The following is a 13,420-nucleotide window of genomic DNA, read 5'->3' as shown; positions in this document are numbered from 1 at the left end:
AACAGATTTAAAGATTACAAACCCAAGTAAAATTTAAAAGTTCTAAAATCACTGGGTTGCCTCCCAGCAAGCGCTCTTTTAACGTCATTAGCTTGACCTAGTAAGCTCAAGTTCCTGCTTTATAGTTGATGTTGTCATCCCACCAACTCCTCAGTTGTTTCCTGTGAACTGTTTTGGTCCTTCTAGAATGTGGAGACTCTATCTCTATCATCTCCTTCTCTTTAAAGCCCTTCACAACCCACAACTTGTTCTTGATTCTTACAGGTGTGCCAAGTTGGGGTCTTCTTTTCTCCCAGTCACCAGGAATTTCTCCTCCTCTTCCAATCTTTTCTTCCTTGTGTACCTGAAACAACAAACAATAGTTACCTGCAACCTTGGGCTTTTCATCTTTATGGCTAGTCATGTGTGCATCTTGAAATGCAGCTTTATAACTAGCTTCTTCCTCCTGTGCTTGCGTCTCATCCTTGAAGACGTCTACAACCACTCTCTCCTCTCTATCCTGGAGCACCACTATACCTTCATTTACATCAATGATAGCTCTGGCCATTTTCATAAACGGTCTTCCAAGTATGATAGGTATCTTCTCTGTCTCCATCTTCATCACCACAAAGTCTGTCAAGAACTGAAGTTTGCCAACACAAACTATAATGTCCTCTGCAATCCCACATGGCTCCTTTGAAGATCCATCCGCCATTACTAGATTAACCTTTACAGGTTTCACATTAACATTGCCGATTTGCTCCAGTAAAGAGTAAGGTATCAAGTTAACACTTGAACCTAAATCAAGAAGAGCTTTCTTCACCCTCTTCTTCCCTATGGTACAAGGGATAGAAAAACTGCCTGGGTCTGTTGCTTTAGGAGGGAATGACTCTTTTTTAACAGTTATACACTCCTTTGCCTCATCATCTCTACGTCTCTTCTTTGTAGAGATTTCTTCATTAGATTTAGTGTAAACCGTAATCTGTTGCAGAATCTGTTCCCAAGGTGCATCATTAACCACCATGTTGAATAACTCTGTGAAGTCCAGTTGTTTCCCTTGATGGATTGGAAAAGGAAAAGTGCTATTGCTCTCTATTTCTCTTCTCTCTTCTGTTTCTAACTCAACTTTCTCATCATCAACACTCTCCACCACCTTGCACTCTTCTCTGGGGTTAACCTCAGTATTAGCCCCAAAATTTCTATTTGGCCTTTCTTCCACCTGTTTGGTGATCTGCCCCATCTGAGTCTCCAGATTTTTGATAGCAGCTTCAGTGCTCTTCTGTGTAGACTCAGTCTTCTGTATGAAATTGTTGAGAGTTTCCTCCATCCTCATGGACCTTTCATTAAGCATAGATAACTGTTGCCATAAGGTGGGTTGCTGCTGCTGCTTATTATATTGACCAGCTTGCCCAGTTTGCCCTTGACCAATACTTGGGTGTGGTTTCCACCCCTGATTGTAGCTTCCTTGACGGTACTGATTGGTCATGTAGTTTACATCCTCTACGGCTTCAACTGGAAAGGCACATTGACCATTGATATGGTCGCCTCCACACAATTCGCACAACTGGGATTATACCTGTGCAGCAGTTTTCAACTCTTTGGGTAATTGTGCAAGAGTTTTAGTCAGAGTCTCCAGCTGTTGAGTTAGAATTTTGTTTTGAGCTAGCAGGGCATCATGTGTCTGTAATTGGAGGACTCCTTTTTGCATAGGAGCTCCTCTCTCACTTTGCAGCTCATTATCACTAGTAGCCATGTTTTCTATAATCTCTGTTGCTTCCTCTGGAGTTTTCCATTTAATATTGCCTCCTGCTGAGGCGTCCAGCATCATCTTGGTTTGTGGACCAAGCCCTCCAAGGAAAGTTAAGACTACTTCCTGATCTTCAAAGCCATGCGTGGGTGTTTTTCTTAGCAAGCTTTTATACCTGTCCCATGCATGCCCTAGTGATTCTTCCATGCCCTGTTTAAATGAAGAAATCTCTTGCTTGCCTTTTGTCACCTTAGATTGTGGGAAGTACTTGTTTAAAAATTTTGTGACCACTGCTTCCCACTCTGTGAAACTTTCTTCTGGGAAAGAATTCAACCAAAGCTTAGCATTGCCTCCCAATGAGAAAGGAAACAAACTAAGTTTGATAGCTTCGTCTGGCACCCCATTAATCTTGACTGTGTTGCAAATCTCATTGAAGGTAGTGAGGTGCTCATATGGGGCTTTCATGAGATAACCCATTGAATTGGTTGCTTTTCACCAGTTGAATCAGTGCTGGTTTGACCTCCATATTAGCTGCATTGACTCTAGGTCTAGCTATACTGTTAAAGTGCTGAGGTCCAGCTATATTGGTGTAGTCAGCAAGAGTTCTTCTAACATTGTTGTTCTCCATATTTTCTGTGCTATGAACAGAACCTTGTGGTGATGATTGTAAGAGAGTTTCTGGAGAAGGGAAAAGTTCTCTAGATGTTCGGATTCTTCTCCTCCGTCTACTCTCGTCTAAACCTTCAAGCAGAGGTTCTGTTGTTTTCTTGCTCCTTGTTCTAATTGCTTCCTACATGCACAAGAAAACAAAACCCTAGAAAAGATTTGTTAGCACAAAAAGATATAGGAGAAGATATAGATTCAGAAGATCAAAGATTCAGAGGATAAGATAAAATAATATAAAATAAAATAAAATAAAATAAAATCTAATCTAATAAATAAAATAAAATAAAATCAAATCAAATCAAATCTAATCAAATCAAATAAAATAAAATCAAATCAAATAAGACAAAATAAAATAAAATAAAATCAAATAAGATAAAATAAAATAAAATCAAATCAAATCAAATAAAATCAAATAAAATAAAACCAAATCAAATAAAAACCGAAAATAAAAACCGAAATTCAAAATTAAAGTCAAAGATAATCAATAATCACACAAATTAACTAGTTAAACCACGAGTCCCCGGCAACGGCGCCAAAAACTTGATGGACAAATTTATGATCACCAAATTATGATGTCACAAACTTGTTTTACAATCGGAAAGTATGACCGAATCGTTCAAGTAATAAACTTGGTAAGACCAAGTATCGTTCTCCCATAGGACTCACGACCTAGTTTAGTTGTGTGGTTTGTTGATTAGCTAAGACTTAAGAACAAAATAATTGGATTATACTATGCAAAAGACGAAAATAAACATGTATTCATGAGGTTTTGATCAATGGCAAAAGCAAAAGACAAATACTTTCAATGAAATATATGGATGAATATGTTGTTGGGGGTCAATAATCATGCATTGAATGAGTTAAACAAAGCAAGCATTAAGCAAAGAGGAAAAACCCTAACTAATGATGAAAGAAAGCATAAATCTTAGATTAAGATGCAAGCACAAATTCCATATATGAGAGCTTCAAAAGATTATATTGATTCCCCAACAAACATACAAGGTTTAGTTCACCATATTCATGGTGAACCTAGATGAACAATAATGAAAGAATGAAGGATAAAACCCTAGAAAGGTGAAGAGGTAGCCTGAGCATCCAAGATCCTCCTTCAAAGGGGTGGAAGAGAGAGTGTTTGCTTCGTTTCTGCCAAAGATACCAACCCTAAGACATCTAGGTCTTTAAATAGGACATAAAAATAATAGAAAACGGGTCCAGGCCCAAACAGATAATAAAATCGCGTAAAACTGGCCCAAAACTCGTCTGGTTGACTTTTTTCGTATTCTGGTTGACTGGTTGACTTTTTTGGTTGACGGGTTGACTTTTCTGGTTGACTGGTTGACTTTTCTGGTTTCTGGTTGACTTTTCAGCATTCCAATCATTCGGTACTTCAATTCTTCTTTCAAATCATTCAATTAGCCTACAAAATCAAGGGAATCTTGCACAAAACCATTAAATTCACTTTCAACTCTCTTATTTCTTCACTTCTTTCACTAAATTCACCTTAAAACCTGCACAAAAACACTGAAATCAAGCATAAACCTGTCCAGCTCTCTTATTTCTGAAAATATGGATAAAAGCATGATTTCAAGCTAGTTTCTAAGTGTAAAGGTTGCTTTTTGTGTCAATTTTAAGCATGAAAATAACAGTTTTTCAACTGTTATCAACATCTTCAGGTTGACCGCTAGAAAGTGAGCACTCTTCGTCAGTCGATCCACTATCACCCAAATGGAATCGTGATTCTTGACTGTGCGGGGTAAGTGAGTCACGAAGTCCATGGAAATGCTGTCCCACTTCCATTCGGGAATCTCCAGAGTTTGCAGTAGACCGCCCGGTCTTTGGTGTTCAGCCTTTGCACGTTGACAAGTTAGACAGGATGCTACAAAACGTGCAACATCACTCTTCATTCCTGGCCACCAAAACGATTGCCTGAGGTCTTGATACATCTTAGTCATGCCAGGATGCATGCTAAGACGGCTGTGATGCCCTTCCTCCAGTATTATTCTCTTCAGATCTCCATCATTTGGAACGCACGTCCTACCCAAATAGCGTAATAGGCCATCCGTCCCAGTGTTGAATTCCTTTGCTTGATCTGTGCCGAGCGCGCCTCTTATCTTTACCAATTCTTCATCTTCTAGCTGTTTCATTGTGATCCGGTCAAACACGTTACTTGATATCCTAAGGTTACAGCATTTGATGCTGTCCGGCTCTAAGTTGAACTGCAACCTTAGGTCTCTAAAGCTCTCCACCAAGCTTAATTCTCGTACCATCATGCACGAGACTTGTACCACTTTTCTGCTCAAAGCGTCCACTACCACGTTCGCCTTTCCCAGATGGTAGAGTAGCTTAAAATCATAATCTTTTAAGAACTCAAGCCACCTCCTTTGCCTCATATTCAACTCCTTCTGATCAAAGAGGTACTCGAGGCTCTTGTGATCGCTGAAGACTTGGAAAATTGATCCATACAAGTAGTGTCTCCAAATCTTCAGAGCAAAGACGACCGCTGCCAACTCCAGGTCGTGCGTTGGGTAATTCCTCTCATGTATTTTCAACTGTCGAGAAGCGTACGCCACTGCTCGTTTCTCTTGCATAAGAACACATCCCAAACCTTGATGAGATGCATCATAGTAGACTTCAAATGGTTTGGCCGTGTCCGGACTTACCAACACTGGAGCGCTCGTCAACTTCTGCTTCAATTCTTGGAAGCTGGATTCACACTGATCGGTCCTACCCAAATAGCGTAATAGGCCATCCGTCCCAGTGTTGAATTCCTTTGCTTGATCTGTGCCGAGCGCGCCTCTTATCTTTACCAATTCTTCATCTTCTAGCTGTTTCATTGTGATCCGGTCAAACACGTTACTTGATATCCTAAGGTTACAGCATTTGATGCTGTCCGGCTCTAAGTTGAACTGCAACCTTAGGTCTCTAAAGCTCTCCACCAAGCTTAATTCTCGTACCATCATGCACGAGACTTGTACCACTTTTCTGCTCAAAGCGTCCACTACCACGTTCGCCTTTCCCAGATGGTAGAGTAGCTTAAAATCATAATCTTTTAAGAACTCAAGCCACCTCCTTTGCCTCATATTCAACTCCTTCTGATCAAAGAGGTACTCGAGGCTCTTGTGATCGCTGAAGACTTGGAAAATTGATCCATACAAGTAGTGTCTCCAAATCTTCAGAGCAAAGACGACCGCTGCCAACTCCAGGTCGTGCGTTGGGTAATTCCTCTCATGTATTTTCAACTGTCGAGAAGCGTACGCCACTGCTCGTTTCTCTTGCATAAGAACACATCCCAAACCTTGATGAGATGCATCATAGTAGACTTCAAATGGTTTGACCGTGTCCGGACTTACCAACACTGGAGCGCTCGTCAACTTCTGCTTCAATTCTTGGAAGCTGGATTCACACTGATCGGTCCAAGCGAACGGGTGATTTTTCCTGGTCAGTTGTGTTAATGGTGCTACTATCTTAGAAAATCCTTCTATGAAACGCTTGTAGTAGCCCGCGAGCCCCACAAAACTCCTAACTTCAGTGACCGAACGCGGACTATCCCAATCCAGTACCGCTCGCACCTTGGCCAGATCAACTGAAATTCCACCAGTAGATACTACATGGCCCAAGAACTGCACTTCTTTCATCCAAAATTCACATTTGGATAACTTAGCGTATAGTTCCTTCTCCCTCAATATGCTAAGTACCGTTCTCAAGTGCTCTTCATGCTTGTCACAGTTCTTTGAGTAGATTAGAATGTCCTCAATGAAAACGACCACGAACTTGTCCAGATACAGTCTGAAAATTCTGTTCATATAATCCATGAAAACTGCTGGAGCGTTCGTCACCCCGAACGGCATCACCACGTACTCATAATGTCCATAACGAAAACGAAAGGCCGTCTTCTGAATGTCCGCTTCCTTTACCCGAATTTGGTGATAGCCCGATCGTAAGTCAATCTTTGAGAATACGCTCGCACCATGTAACTGATCCAACAGGTCGTCATGTCGAGGCAGTGGATACTTGTTCTTGATGGTCAGCTTGTTTAACTGCCGGTAGTCAATACAAAGCCGAGAGCTGCCATCTTTCTTCTTTACTAACAGCACAAGCGCTCCCCACGGTGATACACTCGGTCGGATGAACTTTTTATCCATCAAATCTTCAATTTGCTTCTTAAGTTCAGCCAACTCAGCTGGTGCCATTCGATATGGTTGAACTGAGATGGGTGTTGCGGTCGTCACCAGATCAATGGTAAACTCAACCTCACGAACGGGAGGCAGTCTAGGTACTTCTTCCAGAAAGACGTCCGGGAATTCGTCCACAACCAATCGTCCTTCATTGTGCTTGTTGTTGGACGATCGTTCAAAATTCATATCTCCAACCTCCCTGTCTTCGTGCGTCATTATGAGAAAACAGCTGGCGCCCTCCATGATATCTTCTTTCAACTGACCGAGCGTCACAGATAGTTCTTCTTCATTTTCCTCAGGAAATACCAACCTTTTCTCTCCACAATCTATAAGAATGTGATTGGTAGCTAACCAATCCATTCCTAGAATCACTTCCAAACCTTGAAGAGGTAAGCAAATGAGGTTCACCTTATATCTACGCCCTTCAACCTCGATAGAACATCTAACACATACTGTAGACGTCCTAACCTCACTAGCCGCTGGGGTAGACATCACCAAGTCAAACTGCATCTCACTCTCAGCTATTCCCATCCTATCAACGCACGCCTTCGAGATGAAGGAGTGTGTTGCCCCCGAATCATACAACACACAGCAAGATATTCCATACAACAAGCAAGTACTGCTGATAAGAGTACTTGAACTTGCTGCTTCTGCGCCAGTTATTGCATACACACGCCCAACAGCTTGAGCTCGTCCACCTCCTCTTGGTTGATTTCTTCCAGCGCTCGGTGGTCTCATCACAGCACGTCCGCCCATATTGCACTCGTTCTCCAGATGGCCGTTCCTCCTACATCGAGTGCAATATTTCCCTCCAACCAACTGAGGGCATACTGACTTAAAATGAGGTCCTCCACACTGAAAGCATCTGACCGACTCCTGTTGCCCTGACTGTCCAGCAACTACCATAGCTTGAGACCCACTTGACTGAGCTGGACGAGCGTATGGAGTCCTATTCCCATTCAGAGTAGGTCTTGATAAAATCGGTCCCCTGGATGCTTGTTGCTTCTTCTGTTGTTCGGCTTCAGCCACATTCTTCTCTAACACCTTGGCCCTCTCAACCATTGCAGGGAATGACCGGATGCATAGGCTGGATATTAGCACCTTCAAGTCACTCCTCAGCCCATTCTCAAACTTTCTACACTGCCATTCTTCACTGGTTGCCATAGTGTTGAACCTCACCAAATGCTTGAATTTATTTATGTACTCCGAAACTGACATCCTACCTTGTACCAACTGAAGAAACTCCACCTCCTTAGCAAACCGTACACTGTCAGGGAAATATTCTTCATAGAATTTGCTCCTGAACACCCCCAATTGATAGGACTCTGAGCGTCCGTTAACATCATTTTTGTACTCTCCCACCAGTGGCTAGCCTCTCCAGTCAGCAAGTATTCTGTAAATGTTAACCGGTTGTCATCCGGACATCTCTTGGCATTGTAGATACGCTCCATATCCCTCAGCCACTGGTCCGCCTCATCAGGAAGGCATTTTCCACTGAATTTTGCAGGATGGTGTTGGAGGAAACTTTCCAAACTCCACTCAGTGTGTTGGGTAGTGATGGACAAATTTATGATCACCAAAATATGATGTCACAAACTTGTTGAACAATCGGCAAGTATGACCGAATCGTTTCAAGTAATAAACTCGGTAAGACCAAGTATCGTTCTCCCAAAGGACTCACGGCCTAGTTTAGTTATGAGATTTGTTGATTAGCTAAGACTTAAGAACAAAATAATTGGATTGTACTATGCAAAAGACAAAAATAAACATGTATGCATGAGGTTTTGATCAATGGCAAAAGCAAAAGACAACTACTTTCAATGAAATATATATATGAATATGTTGTTGGGGGTCAATTTCATCTTATCCACTCTCATATATTTTAGGAATTCAACATTCAAATCATCATTGTTAATGCCACTCTCTAAATTACCTTGTCAAGAAGGCCTATCCCTAATTACGAGTTCATACGATTCCTAGCATTCCTAATAATTAGTTCTCTTAGCACAGGAGCTTAACGACAACCAATATAATATTGGGAGAGATTCCCCGGATCTAGACTTCCCCGTACGTTCCCGTATCGACAAAATCAATAATCATGCATTGAATGAGTTAAACAAAGCAAGCATTGAGCAAAGAGATAAAACTCTAACTAATGATGAAAGAAAGCATAGGTCTTAAATATAAGATATAAGCACAAATTCCTTATATGAGAGTTTCACACGACTACATTGATTCCCCAACAACAATACAAGGTTTAGTTCACCATATTCATGGTGAACCTAGATGAACAATAATGAAAGAATGAAGGATAAAACCCTAGAAAGGTGAAGAGGTAGCCTGAGCATCCAAGATCCTCCTTCAAAGGGGTGGAAGAGAGAGTGTTTGCTTCGTTTCTGCCAAAGATACCAATCTTAAGACATCTAGGTCTTTAAATAGGACATAAAAATAATAGAAAACGGGTCCAGGCCCAAACAGATCATAAAATCGCATAAAACTGGCCCAAAACTCGTCTGGTTGAATTTTTCGTATTTTGGTTGACTGGTTGACTTTTTTGGTTGACTGATTGACTTTTCTGGTTGACTGGTTGACTTTTCTGGTTTCTGGTTGACTTTTCAGCATTCCAATCATTCGATACTTCAATTCTTCTTTCAAATCATTCAATTAGCCTACAAAATCAAGGGAATCTTGCACAAAACCATTAAATTCACTTTCAACTCTCTCCTTCTTCACTTCTTTCACTAAATTCACCTTAAAACCTGCACAAAAACACTAAAATCAAGCATAAACCTGTCCAGCTCTCTTATTTCTGAAAATATGGATAAAAGCATGATTTCAAGCTAGTTTCTAAGTGTAAAGGTTGCTTTTTGTGTCAATTTTAAGCATGAAAATAACAGTTTTTCAACTGTTATCACAACCCCAAACTTAGAACTTTGCTTGTCCTCAAGCAAACAAGATGTAACTCAATCTTCAACCAATTCATATGATGGTTCACTCATTCAAAAATCCTCTTTTTCAAGATAAGTAACAACTTCACTCAAACTTATGACCAAGAGTTCAATCAAGATGTGCACATGCTTTGGTGTTCACAAAGTCATTTAAATTCCAACAAATGCTATTTTTCATGAATGATCAATCAATTAAGCATGGATGTTCATGTGCTTATGGAATATTTCCTCACTAGGTAAAGTGTTTCACTCAACACACAAGTGTATAAGAGGTAAAGTGTTTCACTCATTCACTCCACTATCACAATGTTACATGAATCAACTTTGCCTTTCATTTTACCACAATCAAAAACATTTACAAGCATGCATCATCACAAGGACTTTTCAATGGCTTATAATGTGGTTGGGCTAACAAGAAAATTGGTTTTTCTGGATCACAAAATCCTTGAGTTAAGAGAATCATAACAACACAATTATTCTTATTCATTCCCAACTTTCTTTTGCATTTGCATTGAGCTTTGCTTCTTTTTCTTTTCTTTTTTTTTTCTTCTTCTTTGCATATTCTTACTTTTTAGCTCTTAGCTCAATGCTTTTCCTTTTTCATGTTTTCCCAACAACCCCAAACTTGAACATTTAACAATACCACACAATATCTTCTACTTAACTCAAGGTAAAGATTTTCAATCAAGGGTTTTCAGTGTATGTTCAAGGCTAAGGGTTCAAAGGATAGAACACAAAGTGTTCTCTTTTAGTGGGCTAACTTTATGAATTTGGCCAATAAAAAGGGTTCCAACAAATGGCCTTGATCACATGATGCAAAACAAGCAATTGATTCAATCATAGAAAACCTGGGCAAAATCATTCATGTTTCCAAAGTAATAGCATTCAACAATAACAACTCTAGAGCTCAAAACCTCACATATAAGCTCATTCACATTTGACATACACATCCTGCTTAATTTCACAATCACAATCATAATATCCTGTATTTGTTCACAAAGCTTGTGAATCACCTGTATAAGCATTTTATGTGCACATCTATCTCAACATCAATCAATCAACAAGCATCATCAAGCATTACTTATCAAACGATCACAGTTAATAGCAAACCATCACACAAACCAGGTGTCCAATAGAGTACATCAAACCCTAATCTAAAAACATAAAATACTTACAGAATACTGGGTTGCCTCCCAGTAAGCGCTTGTTTAACGTCACGAACCTGACCCAAACTTTCAAGGATCAACCAACAACATCATTGTGGAAGATTGTTGCACCTCTCCCCCTAGATAGGGCTTGAGACGTTGACCATTCACCACCCAACTTCTTTGTGGATCATCAGCAGCTGGATTAAATATTTCAATTGCTCCATGCGGATGCACTTCTTTTATCACAAATGGTCCTGACCATTTTGACTTCAGCTTCCCAGGAAATATCTTCAATCTTGAATTGAACAATAGTACCTGTTGTCCTGGATTGAAAACTCTATTCACCAACTTCCTGTCATGATAAAATTTAATCTTGTCTTTGTAAGCCTTGGATGAATCATATGCATGTAATCGCATTTCTTCAAGCTCCAAAATCTGCCTTCTGCGTGTGCATTGAGTTTCATAAGGATCAAAATTCAAGAATTTCAAAGCCCATAATGCTCTATGCTCCAATTCTACTTGCAAATGACATGCTTTCCCATAGACTAGTTGAAACGGTGATAATCCCATAGATGTCTTCATTGCAGTCCTGTAGGCCCAAAGAGCATCATCCAATTTGAGTGACCAATCCTTTCTTGATGAAGTCACTGTTTTCTCCAGGATCCTTTTTATTTCCCTGTTAGACACCTCAGCTTGTCCATTGGTTTGGGAATGATAAGGTGCAGCTACCTTATGTTTTACTCCATAGTGTTTGAGTACTTTCTCTAGCTGATAATTGCAAAAGTGAGATCCTCCATCACTGATCAACACTCTTGGAGTGCCAAAACGTGAGAATATCTGCCTCTTCAGGAATTTAATTACCGTGCTAGCATCATTTTTAGGACAAGCTAATGCTTCCACCCATTTACTCACATAATCCACTGCTACCAAAATATATTCATTGTTGAAAGATGGAGGGAAGGGTCCAACAAAGTCAATACCCCAACAATCAAAAACCTCAACTTCTAAAATACTTTGTAAAGGCATCTCATGACGTTTAGTGATTGTCCCTGCTCTTTGACATTTATCACAATTTCTAGCATGATTATGGGCATCTTTAAATAAAGTTGGCCAATAAAACCCTGATTGAAGGACTTTTGCTGCTGTTCTTTCTCCATTAAAATGTCCTCCATAAGGTGAATCATGACAATGCCAGAGAATTCCTTCTGCTTCTTCATTCGTAACACATCTCCTCAGAAGATTATCTGCTCCAATCTTGAACAAATAAGGGTCATCCCAAACAAACTGCTTGGCATCATGCAAAAATTTCTTTCTTTGTTGCCAAGTTAAGTCTTCCGGCATGATCCTTGCAGCTTTGAAATTAGCCATATCAGCAAACCAGGGCCTCTGCTGAATATACATGAGTGATTCATCTGAAAAAGATTCCCAGATTTCAGACTCCCTGCTAGTGACCTCATTGTTGACTAACCATGACAAATGATCAGCAATCAAGTTCTCACTTCCATTCTTATCACGGATTTCTACATCAAATTCTTGCAACAGTAATACCCATCTAATCAGACGTGGCTTAGAATCTGGTTTTGTCAACAAATATTTGATAGTTGCATGATCTGTATAGACAGTCACCTTAAACCCAATAAGATAAGGTCTAAATTTCTCTAGAGCATATACAATAGCCAGAAATTCTTTCTCTGTGGTAGCATAATTCAATTGAGCATCATTCAGAACTTTGCTAGCATAATAAATTGGGTGAAACTTTTGTTCTTTCCGCTGGCCAAGGACAACTCCTATTGCATAATCACTTGCATCACACATTAATTCAAAATTTTGATTCCAATCTGGCGCCACAATTACTGGAGCTGACACTAACTTCTTCTTCAATGTGTCAAAAGCTTTCAGACAGTCTTCATTCATCACAAAAGGAGCATCCTTCATCAAAAGATTACTCAATGGTTTAGCAATTTTTGAGAAATCTTTGATGAATCTTCTATAAAACCCAGCATGACCAAGAAAACTTCTAATCCCCTTTACATTTGTTGGTGGAGGCAGTTTCTCAATGACTTCAACTTTAGCTTTATCTACCTCAATTCCTTTAGCAGAGATTTTATGCCCCAGTACAATTCCTTCAGTTACCATGAAATGACATTTCTCCCAATTAAGAACAAGATTTGTCTGAACACATCTTTTGAGAACAATGTTCAGATTAGCCAAACATCTTTGGAAAGAATTTCCAAAAACTGAGAAATCATCCATGAATACTTCAATGCATTTTTCCAAGAGATCTGCAAAAATTGCCTGCATACACCTTTGAAAGGTAGCTGGTGTGTCAATACCAAATTTCGTCCGGGTAAATAAAATTCATCACAAAAATAACTAAAAAAAACATAAAAAACCAAAATGAAAAATACTATTTATTTTACTTTTTGCACCCCCCAAATTTTCTTTTAAACACTTAATCCAATGGCCCAAAATAATCTCTTACTTTTTTACTTCCTCACCACCCATTTTCTCTTATCACACCCCACTCTCCACATCACCATCCACATCACCCTCCATATCACATTCCACATCATCTACCTTTTTCATTTACTTTTTCCATCTCATTTCCTTATTAATTTTTATATACCAACTTTTCTAATTATTCCATTTACATTTTTAATTATATTTTCTTCATCAACATTATTTCACCTATTTTCTCCACCCACTTTTTATATTATTTCTTTCACTTATTTTCCACATTAACTTTTACTATTTACT

The 13,420-nt window shown here is 39.5% G+C and overlaps 1 protein-coding gene across 1 annotated transcript in view; it reads right to left on the bottom strand.

Moving 5' to 3' along the window:
- The window catches only part of LOC148192669 (uncharacterized), a 29,312-nt gene extending 21,294 nt beyond the window's left edge, over positions 1–8,018 (bottom strand). Inside the window, exons 1-5 of the mRNA XM_088099257.1 lie at positions 7,930–8,018; positions 7,158–7,834; positions 5,743–7,046; positions 5,053–5,403; positions 4,424–4,713 (exon numbers count right to left, since the gene is read on the bottom strand). Coding sequence (XP_087955383.1) covers positions 4,424–4,713; positions 5,053–5,403; positions 5,743–7,046; positions 7,158–7,834; positions 7,930–8,018 — 2,711 coding nt within the window. The remainder of the gene's footprint in view (positions 1–4,423; positions 4,714–5,052; positions 5,404–5,742; positions 7,047–7,157; positions 7,835–7,929) is intronic.
- Between the last annotated feature and the right edge of the window lie 5,402 nt (positions 8,019–13,420).

This window comes from Vigna umbellata, chromosome 9, assembly GCF_029865625.1.
Source record: "Vigna umbellata cultivar VRB3 chromosome 9, Vumbellata_1.0, whole genome shotgun sequence".
Classification (NCBI taxonomy): Eukaryota; Viridiplantae; Streptophyta; class Magnoliopsida; order Fabales; family Fabaceae; genus Vigna; species Vigna umbellata.
Note: the sequence above shows the minus strand (reverse complement) of the source record. Positions and strands in the feature narration are given on the sequence as shown.